We start from the raw sequence: 21,730 nt of genomic DNA, 5'->3' as shown, positions 1-21,730 counted from the left end.
GGATGTCTTCTTCACACAGAAAAGGCCTCAAAACATTTTTTTAAGAGAAATTGGAGATTAGTTTTGGCATTTCTAGGTCCCCAAGCTCTTAGGGTGAGGAGTGGAACATAGATGCTGGCTTTCTAGGCCCCAAAGGCCAGGAGCCAGCAGGGAATAACTTTGTCAGCTCTTCTTAAAAAGAAGCCTACCTGGAATCCAATTAACAGTCAAAGCTTTAGGCCAGCATTTTCAAACTCAGTGGCCTATTTCTGAGAGGGTGCTGAGCACCTCCAGGTGCAGATAAGGCCAGGGCAAGATGCTGGTGCTGAGTACATCAGGAAATCAGGTCAAAAATGCCTGAAGTTAGGAACCTTGATAAAAGCATAGGTGCTGAGCAGCCACAGCCTCGTTTAAAGTTTCAACAAAACACTTTTGATGCCTAAATACAGGCATCACATTCATTAATGTTGGCCCTAGTCCTTAGCAGGCAGTCAGGTTGCTGTTCTCAGAGCAAATGCCTAGGAGTCAGAAGAACTGAATTCATTTGTAAGGTCTAACTTGCTCCACATAACCATGCATGCTCTCCATCTTTGAGTGAGGATGATGATAATATGTGTTCCAGAGATACTAGCTTTGTAATTAATGTTTGTGTTTTAGGGGACTAGGCTGAGCTGCATGCATTGCAAGTTTGCTTTTTTTCCTGGGCCCTTACTGTGCATTCTGTTTCAGATAGATATGTGTGCATCAGTATGTGCACATCTTTCCATGTCTTTCAAGATTTAAAAAATTCAGACTTGTGTTCCTGAGATTTGAGACTTTTTCCCCCTAGAAGGGAGAATTATTTTCTTTGCAAATTTTCTCAAAAAGGCAATCAAGAGAAGCACAGTGGAAGCACTCATGCATTAGCTCTTTAAGGACATACCTTCTAAGTGTTTCCCCTGCAAGTCTTTTGCTTCAATGTCAAACAAAGTTTAAATACAAAAAGAAATTCTTTGAATTCCCTTCCAGTGCCCCTTCCCTCCTGGGGACTGAGGGGTGTTATGGCCACATTAGGTTTTCATGCGGTAATTCTTTTCTAAATAAGAAATTTCCAGGTTTGGAGCTTGTGAGTTCACCCGCCTTTGATTGGCCTATTCAAATGTAAACATTCCCTGTGGGTACTTCATTAGTTCATGAATATTTATAGCACACTGCAAAGCCCACCAAGCCCAAAGAGCCAGAATTTTTCAGGGACCATTTTGATTTCACTAAACAGTGCTTGTCAAAGATGAGCTTAATATTAATGTGTCTTATTTGTCTTCACATACTTCGTATAAGAGTAACTCTGCATACCACAGTCAGCCTGTGAAATTTTCTATAGTCTTTCCTGTAAATAAGGAGGAAACAATGTGTTCACAACATCCCTTATACATTCCCTGTGAGAACATTCCTTAAATTTCTGGAGCAGTTGAATCACAATTATGAGTTCATTTTTTCAGATGCTTGAGTAATATTATTGATGAAAATACAGAATTAATTGGCAAATTACAGCACTTAAGTGATGGATATTACACTTAAATTCACATTTTAATATTGAAAAGAAATTCAGACTTAAGGAACAATAAAATGGCAAAGAACTGAAAACTAAATATGCTGTCCTAAGTGACATTCATAAAGTACCTTTTCAAAAATAAGCAAAAATTTATATTCCTTCTCTTTTTAGGGGACAGAATCATACCCAAAAGCATGTGTGGTTGAATATATGTCCCTGTTTTGCCTACTTCTTCCTGTTTATATGCTTGTATGGCAGGATTCTTTCTGTAAAATATAAGTACCTATTAAAATAAAAAACTCATTCATCTGTTCTCCAAATTGACTCATATGGTCTATATTAAATAGATTCTGCAGAATCAGGTAATATAGTACCTAATAGTTTGTAATCCTTATGACTGCAAATCCTTATGACATACAAAAATGTTAAATGAAATTCATGGTTTCCAGTCTGAAAGCAGCAAATGTTGTCTCTGAAACGTATCAGTGATGTTACATGTCAATATTAAAATCATAATTTCTGAGGTTTTGTAGCAAATAGAACTGTGAGGTGTACAAGATTTCAGCCTAAAGAAGCAAATCAAAAGTGGCTGCAGAAAGAAAAAGGCACAGAAATGCAGAAGAAGAAGGGAACAAAAAGCAGAGGAGTACAAGAGAAGCAGAGAGGAGATTATGGGACAAAGAAAGAAACAAGATAGAAATAATAGTGGTTGGGAAAGCAAACATTTTTTCTTCTGTGTGATGCTGGTAATAATGATAAGGCACTAGTAAAAATAAATCACGGTAATAATAAGGGGAAGTTCAGTTATTACTTAAAGGCCAATTTCTGCCCTCAGTCATTACAGAAACCTCAGCGAACATCAGAGAGTCCTGTCATAGACTGAGGGCAGGGAAAGCAGTAAATGTATTCCCTGACCCACAGATAATCATTAGAAATGGAATTCTGCCCTTTGCAGAAAATGAGGTTTTATCATCTGTGCCCTGAATGTTTCAGCCTACACCTTGCCATTAGTCAGATCAGTTGGCACATACACCTGGAGTAAGCAGAAGAAATAAGCACTCTATTTGCATGTGAATAATTTCCCTGGTAGATCAGTTCAGTTTGTTAATTGTCCATCCATTAATTTCTTGCTAATATAGTTGATATCGATGACTGATTTTCTGTGCTAAACAGGAAGCACCACTTCTTCATTCTAGGACACATTCCTTCCTACAACTGCCCTGCTGTTAGCTACCAGTAGCTGCCATTATATTATCTTTCATCTGGCCCAGAGCTGACAACAGATGGCCATCTCCGGGACTGCCATCAGTGTGACTTTATGAAGCATCCAGCTATGGTGTACTGAGGAGCTTCATGGCCAGTTCTGCAAATCTGATTTCCCTTCCCCCTACCCTGCTGCTGGCCCCCCTCACTCCATCTCCATGAATAAGCTCCTTATTCCTGGCTCCACTCTCCACTGGTCCTGTCATTTCCCAACGAGTGGTGGCACACGGTTATCACTGGACGTTTGCAGCCCGAGGTCTGCCCCCACTTCCCTCTGCAGCGCTGGCGCAAGGTTGTTGTTGCTCCCAGTATCCTCATTCCTTCATGTTTTTGGAGTACCAAAGCATAGGCACAGGGGTTTGGTAGAAGCAAAACTGCTACCTCTTAAGATCTGTAGTTCAAACCTTACCTTCTTCCACCACAGAGCACCTCCTCAAGCTTCAGAGGTTTTTGGTTTGTTTTTTTTTTTAAGTTCTACAAGACATGCTGCCAAACCAACATTGAGTATATTAAGTGTGAAGGAAGCTAAAAATATCGATTAGAGACCTAAAGTGGAGAAAAGTGTAAAATTCACTAGCATCCTGATTCCATTGACATGTTAGATCACTTGGAAGAGCTCTTTCAACTGTGTGGCAGCTGAGCATTTTGGAGAAAGATATATTGTTTGCTCTTGACAGAGTTTTCTAAAGCAAGGTACCTCCAGAGCCAACCCGTATTTTACAAGAAATTCACATTTGTGTCCTTTATTGTGATATTTGCAGCAAGTCTACAGCTAGTGAGAGTCTCTGCCCTCAAGCTATAAAGGAGTAAGGCTCCATTGTTGGAGAGAGAGCAGCCGCCTGTGAAAGGCTGAGATGTGGTAGGCAAGATGAATACTGCTTAAAAGCAATGCTTTGCCATGCTGTCATTTAGAACAGGAACACGGAGGATTTAAACAAAAGTGAAAGGCATGGTAAATGAATCTTTTTAAACTGGTCAAATTTTCAGCTGCCAGAAATAACAAGTTTTCTCCATTGATAGGTTCATTGAGTAGGAGGAAAGTTGGGAGGGGATGAATTCCCCTAGGGAGGAGGTGCAGATAGTTTGGGAAAACAAGGTGTGGTCAGTGATTCATAAAGAGACACTCCAGTAAACAGCAAACTTGGCTCAAAAGTAGTGTTTTTTCTTTTTTTTTTTTTTTTCCCTGCCTTTTGCTTTTTTTTTTTTCTCTTTACTTTGCTTTTGCCTTTTTTTTTTTTTTTTTTTTTTTTTTTGCTGTCAGGGGCAGGGTAAGAGCATCATTGGGCCACTGCATTCTAAGCATGAGTGAAAAAGACTCTGGTGCAGAGTGGCTATGCAACTGGAAGTGCAAAAAATGTGTATGTCCCCCACCCAGAAGGAGCAGCTTTTAGGTTTAGCATTTCTACCTGTTATTGGAGTTGGTATTGCTATGCTTTGATCACTCCAAGGCGTAAACATTTTGGATGGGAAAAGAGTGTAATTTTGCATGCTCCTGTGATTTTTTGTTTTTTAAGTTGAGCTTCTTTTCTGTTCAAAGCTGAAATTGAGTGTCCTCCACCCTGTTAACAAAGGAAGAGAGAAAGAGATGATTCAGTTCTCATGAACCAATACTGCTGAGTTGCACACATTTCTACGTGCAGCTTTAGTTGTTTTTCTGTGTTGTTATAGCCTCGTTTTGCGGGAGAATCGCTAGGCACAGTCACGGATCATGGGTGTGTAAGTTTGCTCGGGGATACGCTGTGTCAGTGAATCCTCTGCCTCCCCCCACACTTCCTGTGTGTAGATGTGTGCTGTGTAAGATAAAGAACCTGTGGTATTGTTAAATATTAGTGGTGCATTTTGCTTGGCTTCGCATTTGTAAAGGTGAAAGGTGATTGTGCAGGAAAATGGAACAGTATATTTGCTGTGAGACAGGCACTAAGAACTCACTCCCATGCTCAGTTATAATTCATGACTGTACTGGTGGGAAGCCCTTATCCCTCTGTGGAGTTAATGCATCTCTACTGTAACCTGCTGAGAGCACCCTGTGTCCCCTCCCACCATCTGTGCATTCACTGGCGTGCTTTCTCTCTCCCCCTTTACTGTGAGATCTCTTGGTGTTAAAACTGTCACACTGCTAGTGCCTGGTAAAGGTGGCTTTATGATGTGTATTAATGCTGAATTGTCATTTAAGGGTGAGGAGGCAAGTAAAGGATATGTTACCATTTGTTTTAAGCTCTTGCTAGAAAATGCTGGGGAGCAAATAGACAGAAAGGTAGATTTTTCACTTCAAACAACAAACAGCTTTGAACAGTACAGAGAAATTGTCACAGCTCAGGGTAAGAGCTGTTGATGGCAATGGCATATTTCTTCCCAATCTAAGCATATTTAACTGTTTCTTGGTACAGTGGATCTCTGTCTCTCCATGTCAAGATCTAAACCAACCGCATTGTAAATTGAATAGTATGTTGTTTACCCATCAGCTGAATTTTATTTTCTTGAAATTGATTTACTCATTTAGTTGAAAGGCCCTCTTGCAGGCTGCAAGTTGCTTCTTTGCTACCTGAGAGCTGAAATTCATGTGACCAAGTGCTGTGAGCTAGTACAGTCTTAACTAAACAGGTAGTGTATGAAGATTTTTTATTATTATTATTGCTGTAAGGCACTGTCAGAAGACTGGTGGGGCTGTCTAGCTTTGAAAGAATTGCACTCAGCTCACAGAGATTTAGATGATGCTTTATCAACCTGGCACTTTACCACAACATTAAACTCAGAATATGGTTAAAAGACCATGTACTTGACTGTCACGGCAATATTAATTTGCAGTGTTTCACTGGATGTAATCTCATGTAGTCTGTTGTTTGTATTCCTTTAAAACTTATAAATCAAATCCAGACCTGGAATACCAGTGTATGAACTTAACAGATGTGCTGCCATAAGGGACCTGCTAGGTTATAAACTGCAGAAATGATCTTTTTCTATTTCAGATTTCTGGCTTATTCCAGGGAGATTTAGTAGCCACAGAGGTAAGGTGGAAGGTCATGCGCTAGGACGGTAGCACCCACCCGGCGCTTGACGTTGGGTGCAATTGTCAGGAAATCCACCTCTAATCATTTTATTATTCAGTTGTAGCATCCAGCAAAGCTCCTGAGCGAAAGTAGGGCAAGAATGACTTCAGTAGCTCTGTGTCCAGGTTTTCTTAGGTGAAAGATCACTTTGAGATGACACAGCTGAGTAGTCAGGCTGAAATCCTAGTTGGTATTTTATTAATTTTGCACCAAGATAAATCTTGAAATTCTGACAAACTCCATGACAGGTGAAATTCCTTCTTGCAGAATCTGCTCAGCAAGAGGCTGCTCATTTCGTTCTGTTCAGAGGCAGGCAACAGGAGGGCAGCTTTATAATCAGCCCTCAAAGGAGCCCTGGCCGCCCCAGAGCCTTGGACTGATTGAATAACTCCTGGGCCTCTTCCCCTAGGCCTCCATCAGCAGGGGTCCTGTGGAAAGCAATCTCCCGCAGACTGGCACTGAAGTGAGCTTTAAACTACTATTTTCTGCTCTCCAGAGGAGCCTGGAGTACTAAAAGATAGATGGACTGCAGATATTTTATGAGAAACTGTCAGAAGAAGAGCAGAGTAAATGTTTTTTTCCCTCCTTCGAGTCACACGCTGCATCACTGTAGAATTTTTCCCAGAATCTTTTACACTGAAAGTTGGAAATTAATTGGTCGCTAACCTTAATTTCCCCCCTCCCTCTTATTTTTCTTTTTTTCCCTTCCCTCTTTTTCTTCTTCTCTTTTTTTCCCCCCCTTAAATATTCACTCGGAGGCCCTTTGCTTAACCACAGTTGCAGAAAATCAGTACCATTTGCACTGAAATATTTATAATGACAGAATGAAAAATTGGATTCATTTTCTGGCCTGTAGCCGAACAGTCTGCAACTTTGCACAGCATTGTTTAGCATCTCTCATTCCTTCCTTTCATTGGGGTCCTTTTCAGACACACACACACACACACACACACACACACACACACACACTCACACACACGCGCGCGTGCTGCCCATGCTTCAGAGGAATGTTTAGCAAAACACAGAGCCATTTTTAATCTCAGCCTTGAGAAAACAACTTGTCTCTAACCTTGCCACCATCTGGGGTGGGGGGGTGAAGCAAAGGGGGAGGTCCCTGGGAAATGTGTAGAATTCCTCTTACAGGAGAGGTTATGGAGAGTGACATGCAGTAATCTGTACTCTGCATTGAAGCAGTGTATGGCTAGCATTCTGCAACTTGCTTTGGTGCGTTGCAGGTTAGGCAGGGTGGGCTCAGTATCAGGCTGGATAGCAGGATCTTTCCAGAAAACCCTGTTCTGTCACCAATTCCCTCCGTGGCCTTGAGAAACTCGTTTGCCCACAAAGGAAGAGGTTGTCAAAAGCTCCCTTTTGTGCCTGAGCAGAGACTGTAAAAATGCCCTGTGCTTCTTTGCACCTCCAGAAAACAGAAGATGCTGGAACTGTACATATTTACTTCCCTTGAAGCAACGGTGTGAAGGTGAAGTGGTTGATGTTTGCAAAGAGCTTTGAAAATGAAAGTGCAGATCCTCAGGCTCCAATTTGCATCCCCTGCCAGTATAAAAGGTACCTTAGTCAGACAGCCAAGGATTCCCTCAGTACACAGCAAATCCTGTTTATTTTGCAGGCTGGTTCTCTATCACTCCCTTTTGGTCCTCACAGGCATGTCTCCAATGAATTCCAGGGATTTTTAATTGGTATAACAATCCCATGGGGCTATTATGAGCTGGCATAAGTTTGGGCAGTGTTAGGAATGCTTCAACATGCACTGAGGACTATGGTAGCCCATGATTTAAATGGTTAGGCCACATGGATTTACAATAATATAAAGTGAACACGTAGGAATTAATCTGAAAATGCACACAATTTAGCAGAGAATTGTAAGTCTCTACAGATGTCAGAGTCTTGTGCAGAACTTAATAGGGAAATATATCTGTGAAAAGGGGTATTTCAAAAACCCTTAGAAATTACTCTCTGGTGAGTTTGTAGATTGCGTCGACAATGCAGTTGTTTCTGGAAAAACGAGGCCTGTGGCCAAAATCTTAATTTCTAATGCCTAAAAAGAGGCTTCTTCAGACAATACTGGGTCCCCCAAGGAAGTGGGTTGGATGCAGGGATGGATTCTGCAAGGTGGTGAGAATCTTCTGAAAATGCAGGTGACAGAAATTACCTGTCAAGGTCCAAAAATGTCACCTTGCTAATATCACCCACATCAAATTTATGACGTAGCTCTATTGCTGACAGCAGGTGTCTGTGTATGCTACTAAATTCTGATCTTTCAATCCTACATCACTCTTCTAGGCAGAAACTTTTTATTTCTTTGCTTTCTTCTGTAAAAGCTTCTTGATGGTGGCTCCCCCTCAAAGCTCTCAGAAGCAGAGGCTGAGCAGGTGTGCCTAGAAGCAGTAGGAAGGGGTGGACGTCTGCTGCAGGCACCAGTACTGCTCAGCTAACGCAGCACAGCATTCCGTGGTTTGTGAGCAACACACAGTTCTTACCATTCAAAGTTTCTTAGGAACTTGCAGATTTGTCTTTTTTACCATGTTTCCCAAGATACTTTGACAGGTCAGCCTGAAGTGATGAGCATTCTGACACAAACGGCGTCGTGTCTTAGAAATTTTGCCTGCAGTTGTTTTACTTTAGTATTGCTTTGATTTGAAAAAGAACTTTGTACAAAGTGATGTGGTTTCAGGATATAACAAAAAAAATCCAATATGCATGTATTACAGACATTTCTGTAATTTCTTGTTTAGACCTTATTATTGCTTTCTGATTTTCTTTTTTCTTCATGTATATAAATGAAGTACAGTATAATTTTTGTAATTTTTATCACTGAGAATCAAAACTAATAGAGATGAGAAAGAATGTGAGCTTTAAATGCAAATATTAAATATGTTTTTAAACTGACAATTTGAAAGCAAATTGCCCTGACTATTTAATCACAGTTTAAAGCGGTCACAGACCCAGAGTAGGCTCTTTCAAATCCAGAAGTGTTTCTCTGTTTGAGCTGACCAGGACACAAATATACAGGTGTGTAATATTCCTTAGAATGCTAAAAAGATTTGTGGGGACAATAGACTACAGATCACAGTGAAATGGCAGTACAGATGGAATGGTGCAGAATTGTTACTGAACAACAGGGACTGTAAGAGTAGCCAACAAACAAATGTTTTATCTCACTGTTGAAGAGAGTACCTTTCTAGGAAAGCTGTTTTCTCTGCAGGCCTGAACTGCTGTGTGGGTTTTTGTTTGGAGTGCCAGTCTGTTTACTAAAGTTATTAGTTTATACATTTTGCCATGGTAAAGTAACTGTGAGAGCTTTAAATTAGAATAAGTGCCACTTCTGTGTGGCAGGTTCCTTTGAGGGCTTATTAGAAAGCAGGCCTCCTGTTGCCTGCCCCTTTATGCATGGCACTATTGCTGTGGGTACTTGTTTATAGCTAACTTTTGAATTTATGTAAGTGTACACTGTGGTATGATGAATTGCCCTCCAATTGCAAAGATTTTGCTTTTTTATTTTTTTCTGGGTTCAAGCTAATATTTTAAAGGGTTATTTTTATTAGGTGGGTTTTATTTTGATGAATTAAAATTATCTTGGAGTAAGAAATTACATAAGATTGTGAGGGTTATTGATTTGCCTCACCATAGCTACAGCACATCTTTTAGTGAAGGAATTAAAGTTCTCTGTTGCAGATACCTTGGCACTAAATGTAGACAGCAAATGAGTGTTGTCACCAATTATTTTCCTCATAAATGTGATTCTTTTCACTCCATTCAAAGATTGCCACACTAAAACCAGTCCTAATGGGCAATGAGGGGTGAAAGCAGCAGCTGCAGGAGGCTGGATCCCCTAGCAGGAGATAGCAAGGAGACAGGAGTACCCAGCACCACAAACCAAAACCAGAGGTGAGGGGTGGGGGCATTTCTTCAACTGTCAGTACGGGGTCAAGGCAAGACCTAATGACATGTCTGGCTTGCAACGTGTCACTGGCCAGCTGTCTGACAGGAGCCAGAATGACCAACCTCAGAGAATGACATTTGCTAGGAGGATACGTCATCTCTCACAGGGAGGAAGGAAAAAGGCATGAAAGGATGCTTCTTTGTGTGGTACTTCTTATTTGGGGGAGGAGTATTAAATTGTAGGAATTGGACTTCACTGCCTTCCTCATTTTTGAAGGTTCTGAAAACAGGAAAAAGTAAGAGTAAAATTCCTCCCATTTAGCATGTGGTCACATTTCACACTTCCTTTACACAAATGCAATTGAAATAAACCAAACAAGAAAACAGAAGACAATAGAGAATCCAAACTGCATTTTACAACCAACAACCACAACGACAAACAAGAAATTTTCTTGTCCTGGTACCACATGTTAGTAAATGCTCCAGATTTATTGATTTATAGTGTATGTCCTCACAAAATTTAGAGAATGACTTTGTTATAAAGAGCAAAATAGCATTCTGGTCTCTCTAAAAGTCACTTTTAAAACATGGAGTTTCTTAGACATAAAAGGGGGAAACTCAGATGAGGTTGCTCTAAGAACAAAACGTTTCAACATAGGGTTCTTAACTGTCTAACTAATCACCAGCTATGAAGGGATAAAAATTGTCCTTAGTTTCCTTTCCAAGCAGTAGATGTGTAATTCACATACACACCAAGTATGCCACATAAGCACTGTCCCAGCTCCTGCTATTCCTGGTTTGAAGAGCTGTAGGAATAAGGACTGTAAGATGTCCAAGAAGGGCTGGCACAATAACCGGTTGTGAAGGAAGTCAGAGCGCAAAATCCATGGGGGCCTCTGCTTATCAGCTCAGAAATCCTTGGCTGTTACCATCAAATCTGCTCAATCTGGCTTGCCTTGCAAACTGTCTTGAAGGAAAAAGATGCATCAATGTGCAATTGAGTTTGGAGCTTTTAGAACAGGAGGAGAGCTAGCAGAGCACCATAGCTTTTCCTTTTCTATCCTACACAGTCTAAAATTGGCATACCATGGACAGGGGGACAAATTGCCATTTGCATTCCTGATTTCAGGATCCAACATATGCTCCCATCCATTTCTGCAGTATCTTAACAGGGTGTATGTATGTATGGATGGCTTCCAAATATTATTTCCATATGTGAAAGGAAAGTTTACTGATTTTAAAACTGGGCTTGTTCAGGGTTTGCTTTCACCTGAGTGAAAATGTTGGCCACTGTGAGTTAATCTTGGGCTGATCCACAACCTCCAGTGTGCCAGGTGCTGTTGTACAAGGCCCCACGCGCCAGCTGGCAATGTGTGGAGAATCCAGATTCCAGGCTGTCCCCATGTCACCTGGTGAGCACAATTCCCAGTGTTATGCCAGGGAGGTAGGGAGGTGAACTCAGCGATCGATACAAGTGTGGGATGTGTCTGTCTGTATAACAGGACTGCAGACAAGTTACAGCACTTTTCTTTCAGGCTGTATCAAGAAACTTGTAATTTCACTTGTAATTTTGTTCAAAGAGATTCTTGTACATGCACCTGTGGAAAACTGGAAAGTATCATTGTTTTAAAGGTTGCCCTTTGCATATAAATCACAGCTCTGTGTGCTTCCCCATTTTAATTGGGTGACCTTTTGAGTCCTATGGACAGGAGCTTGAATTCTGAACTTGCAGGTTGGTTGGAGATTTGAAATCAATTCATGTTTTAGCAATTACTCTGCTTAAAAGCACAGAACCCAAAATGGAAATTTGAGAAGAAGAATTCCCCTTGGAAAATTCCTTTTTGCAAGTCATAGAAAACTTCATTGCAGACCAAATAGATATGCGTAAAATCCAGATTCATTTGTCAGTTTAATCCTTGAAAAGGATCAGGATTCATTGAGTATGAGAGAAAGAGGAGGAGTGAGGAACATGTAATGTTTCCAACAGGACATTTTTGTGCAATTATCAGTTTAAGCTTCCATTATTTGTCACTAATTACTGCACTGAGCTGTTAAATATTTAGTAGTAGTTTGTTTAATTGGGTTTGACCTATAAAGGAATCTGTGCATAGCACAGCTCCAGTTCCAGGAGCCAGTTCCTCACTCACAGCTAGACAAATTTGTATTCACATAAGATGATCACATATTGTCAGACAAAGGGGTTTGTTTTTGTTGTGCAGGTTTATTACCTCTCTCTCCCCCACAGATTTATTTGTCTTTAAGGTATTTGAAATCAGAACACAAAGTAGAAATGCTGCCTGTGGATGTAAAAGGGGAGGTCAGTCAAACTTATATTTGTTTACAGATGTTGTAGTTTAGAAAGCACCAGCATGATAAATTAGGCATAACAAAGAAAAAAAATTAAAGCAGAGCAACAGCTAGTCCATGAACACGTGTCTTGTCAAAACACTGACTTAATCCCTGAATATCTTATTAGGCAGTATTGCCTATCAAGGCTTGGTGTCCCCTGTTACTCTGTTTTACAATAGCTGCAGACAAATCTGTATTTGTTCAACTTTGGGTTTGGCTTGCTGGGTCTGACAGGGTGAAGAGACTTCTGGTTGTGGCATCTGCAGAGGGTGTGCAAGAATCAATCAGTATACCAGCAATACTCACTTTGGTTTAGCCTGTCTGTGTTCTTATTTGTTCCTGTCTTGAAACTCCCTTGATTTCAGCTGAGCTTTTCTTAATTTATACCAGGGTAACCATAACCATATTCTAAAGTAATAAGAATTTTGATATATTTCTCAGATGTGCCTCCTTCTGCCTTTTTTGTTTCAGCTTTTATTCCCACTTAATGAACAATTTTCTTATTGGAGAAGAATGCTTGTGTATTAATTTCAAACATTTGCAGTATCACAAAGGCCTTGTTTTCCCACAGACAAGACTTAAACTTGGATCCTGATTATCAGGACAGCCCCTTTGCCATATAAAAGAAGAGGTTTCCCAGTTTTGAAGAATTGTTGTGAACATGCCCTGACTATTGCCCCCTCTCCCCATTGCTTTCTCTTTTATGGGGTAATGCACACACCTTCCCCGTTCAGCCAGGCACATCTTGCCTGAAATGCAAGACATTGTTGCAAGTTTCACTGCATTTCAATGAGCACAGACAGGGTGAGGCAGGCTTATGGGAGGCGATTGCCTGGCACCATAGGTTAAAACAGCCTTCGAGCTACTCTGATTTATGTCAGAGGCTTAGCTGGGAGCCCCCTGCCAACGCTCATAATGAGGAAGGTGCAAGGATGGTGAACAGGCATTGGTGTTTGTGTCTGTTCTCTTCTAGTGACAATGATGAAAGTCTTATTTGCTGTTCCCAGGAATATATGTCATTCTTTTCCATACAACAAATCTGTGATATATGCACTCGCATATAGTAATGAATCCAAAAGGAATCATTGACATTTTACTAGTGACTTACTGGAAGTCTCTGAAGAAAAATAGGTATCAGGGGGTTTAGTTTGGTTTGGGTTTGGTTTTAATTTTAAGTTTGCATCCCTGAGAACATGCTCTTCAATTTGAGATTTTTTTTGCAGGTAGTTTTTCTCTGGCCCAGCTGGAAATGCTGAGCAGAAAAACCAGAACACTGAGAGTTTTACATAAATATGATAAAGAACAAAATCTGATTAGCAGTCATGCTATTTCAGAAACATTAACGTAATATCAAATCACATAGCTTAGGTGAATTAATTTATATGAATGACTGCAATTCAGTGTGACTTTCCTAAATTACCATTGTCAACAGTGGTCAGTCATGTCCTAAGATGACCACTTAATTGGCAAACGTCTGAGAACAGACCTGATTCTCAAAGGCTGGTAAACATCAACTCACCACACATAAATGGTATTTATGGGAACACAGATTCTCTTGGGATTTGGCCCCTTTCTTGTTGTGGAAATAGCTCTGGTTTTAGTTCAGATCAATTTTCTTGGGAATCTGAAGTTTTGGAGACTGTATTTTGTTAGGTCTGGGCTGGTGAGCAAACTTGGCCTGGATGAAACTCCTTGCCTACCACGGTGTATTTATAAATTCATTGTTAGTCCTCCTGCTCTGCCAGCTGCAGTAAGTACTGGAGATGCTGGTGGCAGGGATACATTGCCTGGACTTTTTCTGTTCTCTCCAGAACTTCCAAGTCTCCATTCAGTTTCCTGCTTTTCACCTATGAAAAACTATTAGACATCATCTCTTTTCTATTTCCCTCATTCACTCAGCATAAGTGTGACCACTGAAATATAAATATATATTAGTGTCAGAAGCATTGTTATTCGTGGGGCAAAACACATCAGAAACATTTGTTAGTTCTGAAATTTCAGATACAGTAATTCAAGTTAATTTCTTTTAGTTAGTGTTTTATGAAAGGAAGGGTGGGGTCTGAGAGGGGAAATAATGGCTCATTTGTTAATGAGTTTCAACTGACGTTGCTCTTTTTGTATTTCACATATGTGCAAAGGACAGAAATGTTTACAATCTGAATGTCCATAGATGCTCTGTCAGTACAATCAAGGATTATAGAATCAAAGAATGAGCCTGGATATGACCCTAACCTTCAATTAATTCATTTGGTGGAGGGTACTATAGGAGCCTTTACCCTTGGTACAAAAACCCCAAATCCCACCTCTACTGGTTTTTTTTCACCTATACAGCAACCGAGCCTTAGAAACCCACATAACTGAATATTCTTAATTGCTTGCAGCAGCAGTGGAGCTAGTGCCATAATTTGTTGGGGCATTGAAAGTAAGTTTACTGCTTTCAGATGGTTCAAAATGGCCCAGATATTCTACTGAAACCAGCTCCTAACTATGCAGATTTGGTTTCATGTCTGATTTGGGGTTGGCTGAGCCTCTTCCTCTCCTGGGATGAGCATCAGGAAAAAAATACTAACCCTGAGGTCTGTGAAACTGTGAAATAGTCTCCCAGGAGGGGCATTGGAAGCTCTAATTAAAATTGGACTGGGCAAAACACTTGAAATTACACTATAGGCAATAATCCAACACTGGCAAGATGGGTGGAGAAAACGCCCTAATGGGTCTTTTCTGTCTTTAAATTGTATGAATTTTTGTTCTTCTCTTTTATTATGCTATTTCACCTTTTTGTTTAATAGTGACATAGTGTCATCTAGAAGTTATTATAAGACACTATTGTGAGCTGAGTGAGATGATGTTAAATGTCAAAAGAAAATGCAACAGTTTTTCTGCAGGCTCACAGTGATTATATGGAGATAGGAAAAGAGAAACTGACTGTAAGCGAGAGACACAGTGCAGTGGTTTTATCTGTAAGACAGTGGCAAATTCATTGCATGCCTGCAAAATGCATGTTTATCATTTTGACATTTCGTTTCATATTCTCTTCTTATTAAGAACAACCACATTCCACCAAATCTAACACAGGTGTGGGAAAGTCATTTATTCTAACTGTGTAGTTTGCTCAGATTGCTGGAGACATCTTCTATCCCAGTGTTTCACATATCCCCAAAGACCTGGACTAAATAATTTTTTTTTTACATCTTAATTTATAGTTTGTATTTAATCTTAGCATTGTACAAATCTAACTCACCGATTCAGTCCTTGAGTATAATCATATTACAGTTTACCAGGAAAGAATCCCTCAGCAATATAATGGGGCCTTGACAGGAAACTTTGTGCTGCAATATTGAAGCTGCACAAAACTGAAGAAACAGTGTGAAAAATAACCTTTTTTATAGTTGGGTCTGAATAAGTTTCATTTATTTGGTTTCGGTGTTACCACTTAATACTCCCCTCCTTCCTTGCCTTTCCACATGGTATAATAATACAGTTTTCTGCATGAGAGGTCATGGCAACCAGGATAAGTAATAGAGCATTGGACCAAAGTTCTGGAAACCATGTTGATCTTGTGCTAGGTTTTGCTAGGCTTGCCTTTCCACGGGCTTTCTTTCTTCCCCTTTGGTTCTGGAAAATCCAACATCCTCTTCTTAGCTGCAGACAGTTTGAAAAGTGTGGTACAGGATAAGAAGCTGGAATAAAAAAATAAGGGAAAAGAAGCAGAAATCTTGATTAGAAAGTATAATTTAATAGAACATGTATTGAACCAAATGTATTGATTAATGTGGTAGATATAGTACTTATATTGATTCAAACTAGAGATTTAGTACTAAAAGCTGTAAGCCAAAAAGCTGTTGCAGATTGCTACAAAAGTCAGTTTAATGCTGTCCTTGAGAATGCCTTCACAAAGAAATTCTTCTAATGTTTGAGGAGTAGGTAGAATGCGGTATATGTCAGTTTGATCCCGGAGGGTTTTATTTTGTACTCTAATAGCTGTTACGAGCCTACATTATATCCAAGGAGTAATTTTCCTTAGGGGTGCCCAGCTCGCTTTGTGTCAATATTCTAGCATTTTAAGTCACGTACAGTATATGCTTCTGGGAACAGTGCAGGAGCCAGCCAGACTCATAATGGTCTGCATTCATTAATAAAGGCAGAAGCTTCTGTCCCTCCATTGCCCACTACAGGGATGCCTCCCTGGTCTTTGGGGACCCGTACAGACACATTTAAAGAAAGCTTTATTTTGAGTGGGCAGGAGATGAAATGCAGGACTTGCAGGCATTTCCTAAGTCAGCTATATGCCCGAGCACAGGGGTGACCTTAATGGGTCAAAGAAGAATGCAGGTCAAAAGACTTATTATCCAGACTGTTGGAAACCAATTGCTTTTGTTAAAAAAAAAGAGTAAATTGTGGCGCTTAAAGGTTGATAGTAATGTAGAGCTCTGTTTTACAACCTGGAGCTGGATTGCAGTTCAGTGGGGTGGATTTTTATTTTTTTTAATGCAAAAAAATACAAGATGTTCTGTAATGTACACAGATAAAGGATTCCAGATAAGTGATAACATGTAGGGTACCATAATTACTTAATCAGTGATGATTGATTACTCATGTTTGTGTTCCTGAACTAAGGAAAAAATAACATGCTGCTGTTGTACTGTTACCATCTGTTGAAATAATGCACCTACATTTCATCTTTATGCCTCTTCACGTGTACCCTGTTTGCACTGTTTGTCAGGTACAGCCATGTCTTGGTTCATCTGCTCATAAAATAGAGAAGTCCCATCTAAATTGAATGAAACCACATTTCACATTATTTCACATTAAGGATTCTAATGGGCCACTGAGTCTGTGGCTATCTGTGGGGTATTTTTTTCTTCGTTAATTTTGATGCTGTGGGCGGGAACTTTTTGCTAGCTATTACTTCTCATGCTCCCTCTGAAACACAAAGGCATGCACCAAACAACAGGTATTATTGCCTCTTTTGTCTCCAGCCTTTCTACAAAGAAACCTTTTTGAATTTGTTTGCAAAGGAGATTCTTCCACACAGTATTATCCTGAAATTCTTTGTGTGTTTTCAAGTCCTTAACACTAGTAACATGGATATCTCAAAGCATTTTCATCCAGAAAAGTGGTGGCATGTAATTTTATAGTAGGTCACATAACAGTTGGGATTCTGGATCCAGCTATCAAAAAAATTATTTCTAGGAACAGGGCAAATGCACTTAAAGAGTTTCTTTTGCTTGTGAAAAATACTAAATTCAGATTTTCCCAGTTAATATACCTGCTTTCCAGGAAACACTGAGGCATAGAAATTGGAGATGTAGGAGTTTTCCTGGTTTGTGTCTACATGATAACAAATGCACTGACACACACACCCCTCCTGCTTCCCCATTCCTCCATTTTGTGCATGCAAAGCTTGAATTTGTATTTGCAAACTAGTCTCCTCATGAGATCCCAGCTCTTGGAAATTGGAACACAGCTGTTGCTGAAGTCCAGGAAAGATTACACTGAGAAAAAATATTTTCCCCTTTCCATGGCTAAGCAGGAAATTGACATTTTTGCTTTGTAGGGAGACTAACACATAATTAAACAGATGTGCTAATGCACAATCAGATTTGGGGGAGGCAAAGGAGGGGAGCATATGATACCTCCTGTACTTCACTAAATGACTTCTCTTTGGCAAGTGGAGGTGCTAACTGCTCCAAACTCAGGCAAGCTAGTTGAGGTTTCTGGAGGAGGTGTGTTTCAGGCTTGTATAGTGTGTTTTTAGTGAAGGGCAGCGTGCTCTCCGAGGCACTCAAGGGATCTCAAGTGCAATATTGCGCTCTCCCTGGGTGTGCCGCGCTCCCATGGCCCTGCCGCGTCCCTGCCGGTGGGAGCTCCAAATTCCGCTTTCCCCGCGTGCCTGATCTCCCACTGCCAGGGAGGCGGGAGCTCGCTGCACACGAGGCAAAGGCACTATCACAGTCGAGATCTGCTGCCTGGATAATAGAGGAGAAATTTTGCCCTAAATTTTTAAACACAACACCCCTCATAAAAACAACAACGGTTCATAACTGGGATTAATGTTTGCAATTTTCAGTCACTTAGACATGGGGTCTCCAATAGATGGCTTTTGGTAGAGTGGAATATGGCTCTCTGTACGATTACAGAATTTTCCTCCTTTTCTTATCTCTCCCCTCCCATCCCTTGCCTGCTTGTCTTGTCAATGTTATGTTCCTGAAGCGCTTCCACTTTGTATTTTTTTGCAGCTTAGCCAAATAGGTATTCCTCCCTAGTCCCTAACGTTTGGGGAGCCTTAATTACTGTGGAAACTGTGTTTTGTTTTGACTGTTTACAACACGTCTTGTTGCCTTTTTAAGGCCTAAACTGCTCAAAGCATTTCCTCATGTTCCTATCCTGCCCTGTCTCATTCTTCTCTGCAACGCTTGTTTGGTTTTTTCCTATTATTTCTTCATTATCTCCGGAGAATCTCATTTTGCACCAGGGCACAGGAGTCAGGGACACTGAGAGCTGGGGCAAGTCAGTCCTTATGCTGTGCTTTATTTTGTCTCCTTCATATTTGGGCATTTTTATTTTTTAATCAAAAATGTCATTGCAGCCAGAGTTACGGCTGCAATTTTAAAACACCTTTTGACTGCTTCATATGCAACTGTTCATCCTGCTTCCTACTGATTATGCATTTTTCACTTAGTGAAAAGAAATAAAAAATGGGCATGACTGACATGCTTACTCTCAGTAGACTAGAAACAAAAGACCCCCCCCAAATATCTGTCTGCAATGTAACAATTGGTATATTACTTCACCTGCTCAGAAGCAGAGAAGAAAATCAGAATTCAGGCTGCCACCCCATATTTAACTTGTCCTGTTGTTTCTAGGTACTGCAGGGTCTCCAATAAGCCTGTGGTGTTATGCTGTAAGTGCTGCAATAAATGGACACAACAGGATGACAAAAGGACTGACTGTCAGGCTTAACTCTTAATTTCCTTGCTTTTGTGCTTTAAAGTCAGAGCCCATTACCTGTGACCAGCCAGCATTTTTGGCTGCATCTATTGTTAGTGCTTTACAGTATTTTGAAATTATTTTATGGGAAGAATGAGGAACTAGATGAAATCAAGTGGTGGAGCGTATTTTTTTAACACTCTTTGGCCTTGGACAGTCTGGAATTCCTGCCATCAGCATTAAATCATTTTGTATTCACATCTGGAAATTGCATCTTTGAGTGTCACTGGGTCATTTTCCTTTAATCTTGAGAATGGCACTACATTAAAAATTCCTCAGTCTTACTGTAAGGTCCTTTCCTTGCCAAATGTCCCATGAACTATTATTTGTGTGCGTGCATGGTTTAGGGAAGAGTGAAGGAGGATGGGAGAGAGGATTTTTAGGCCGGTCTGCAGTCACGCTGTAATTCACATTCGTTTCATCGAGGCTGTTTTCATGTGCCTTTTCATGGGTGGCTCTGGAGGGTATGGTTCAGTAGATGTTCACTTTGTTGTAAATGATGACTGTCTTGTGGGAACAGGTTCATCCTAGAGTGCGTTAGCCCAAAGAGGTTTAAAGACAGATTAACTTAATAAAGTGGAGTGAAGGGTCTGGGTGTGCTGGGAGCAAATCATGGGATGTGACACCCCTGCCCTCTGGGTCACTGGCCCAAATCTGGCCCCGATTACTAAGGGGAAAATTCATCACTAATCAGTGGCTGCCCTGTTGTCCAAGAAGGAGCATTCACAGACATTTTCTAGTTATCTGTGGATCCAGTGTACACTGTAGAAAACTTAAGATGTATTGGATTGGTCCCCTGCTCTTGGGTCAATGCTTGTGAAGGATCTGAGCCAGTACAGGCAGCACAATAGCATCTTTCTGAAAGTGGTCAATTTTGTTTGAGGAGTGAGGAGGAAAGAGGGTGAAACTGGCGTTTGCCGCTTGATTTAGTGATTACTTGTACAGGAGAATTTAGGACTCCAAAGTCCATGCTGTGTTACTGCACATAAGGCACTGCCTTCACCTGAAGAAAAATACCTGTGGGTTTTGGTGTTCAAAGGGCAGGCTGTGCCAACCCCTCCTGTTTTCTCATCAGTCTCTGAGCTCTCTAGCAGAGTTTCTCTTACCATGTGGGGCAAATAGGTTTTACTGCAGGAGTGTAATTGAAGCAGTGCCACATTGCAGGAAGCACAGGCCAGTTAGCATGAGACTTATGGCAAATGCACTTCTCATTTTTGCAATGCATAAACCATGAGCCATGTGTAAGCAGACACCAGGATCACTGACCTGGTCTGCAATTTCACTGGGGCAGGTCAGCCCACACCCTGTCTGCAGAGACTGTTTTGCCCTTCTTGTGGCACATGTAAAGGATACTGGTGTGAAACAGCTGGGGAGAACTCCTCTCTTCCATACTTATGCTGTTTCTGGCTAGTTTAAACAAGGAGGGGTCAAAAATATTCTCTTTATCCAGCCCATCATTTTACAAGATATGTTGGGAAAATTGTTTTTGCATCTTTCTTTCACACAGAAATGCCTGTCCTGTTACTGAATTGTTTCTTTTGTTTTTGTTACAGAATCATACGATGACCCAGCACAGCAGTTAGTGCAAGGCCCGTCTCTTCCAGAGAATTCTTTGTGGCACAAAAAGGGAACACATTTTACTCTTTGCACGAAACTTTCATTGTTAATGTATATTATTCAGAATCATTGTATTGTACCATAAAACTTGTATTATCGAAACTGTTGGATGTTCATGTGTTTGAACTTTTGAGCACCGGATAGACTTCCTGTATATAAAGTGTTGCACATGTATTATGTTGTCTGATACTAAAATGGTCTTATAAAGACAAGTGGACTTGGGCCCTATTCAGGAAAGATACAAATAATAATAATACTGTGTGAGGAGAAAAAAATAGCTTAAGAAAAAATGTCATTTTCAAGGAGGAGGGAGAAAGTAATAACTATGTTCCATTGCAGCTCTGTTTGGCCTCCCTTTCGTTTAAACTTCAGTCCAGAAATCTCTCTTTTGGTATACAAACGGATGAATCTAAGACTATTTTTTATTGCTGAAGATTCTTGCAAAAAATATGAAGAGACTCTTTCTCACAGAGCAGGAACCCACAGTTGAATAAGGCCCGTATATATATTTGTAAGCCTTGCGATATGACAGATAGCATTACCATATATGCAATAGTTGTTATGTAGTTTGTCAAAGAATTTTTTTTCCTGGATACCATTTGAAGCTTTGAGTGTTCAAGACTTTCCTTAATGATTTCACATGGCCAAATTCTTGAATCAGTTGAACTAACCTGTATGTTACTGTTATTAATGTTTACTCTGCGGTCTGAACCTGGAGATTACTGGAATTGTTTTCCAAAAGGAAATAAATTCAGTTTACCATTATGTGTGAGTGTGCTTTGTGTCTTGTCTTTTTCCTCAGAAAGTAGCATTAATATTACTGCTGTTATATTACCTAAAGAACCACCAAGATTTGGAATCCCATTGTATCAGGACCTGTACACTGCTCAGTAAAACAGGTTGTTTTTCTCAAAGGTAGGTATGAAATAAATGCAATAGTAGAAACAAATTTGCTGGCCCACTGAAAAGCAATATGTGCTTGAGAGTGATATCCACTGTTTTCTAGGTTTATTTGTTTCTTTTATTTGCCTGTCTCAGCAATTTCATACTTACACAC

The 21,730-nt window shown here is 40.3% G+C and overlaps 1 protein-coding gene across 7 annotated transcripts in view; it reads left to right on the top strand.

The window, feature by feature from the left end:
• Positions 1–21,438, top strand: part of ZNF521 (zinc finger protein 521) — a 230,234-nt gene extending 208,796 nt beyond the window's left edge. For all 7 annotated transcript variants that reach the window (XM_064705994.1, XM_064706000.1, XM_064705995.1 and 4 more), the window contains one exon: positions 20,610–21,438. In XM_064705994.1, coding sequence (XP_064562064.1) covers positions 20,610–20,639 — 30 coding nt within the window. In that variant the 3' untranslated portion in view covers positions 20,640–21,438. The remainder of the gene's footprint in view (positions 1–20,609) is intronic.
• Positions 21,439–21,730: the final 292 nt, after the last annotated feature.

Source organism: Zonotrichia leucophrys, chromosome 2, assembly GCF_028769735.1.
Source record: "Zonotrichia leucophrys gambelii isolate GWCS_2022_RI chromosome 2, RI_Zleu_2.0, whole genome shotgun sequence".
NCBI lineage: Eukaryota > Metazoa > Chordata > Aves > Passeriformes > Passerellidae > Zonotrichia > Zonotrichia leucophrys.
This window is presented reverse-complemented; position numbering and strand designations above follow the sequence as displayed.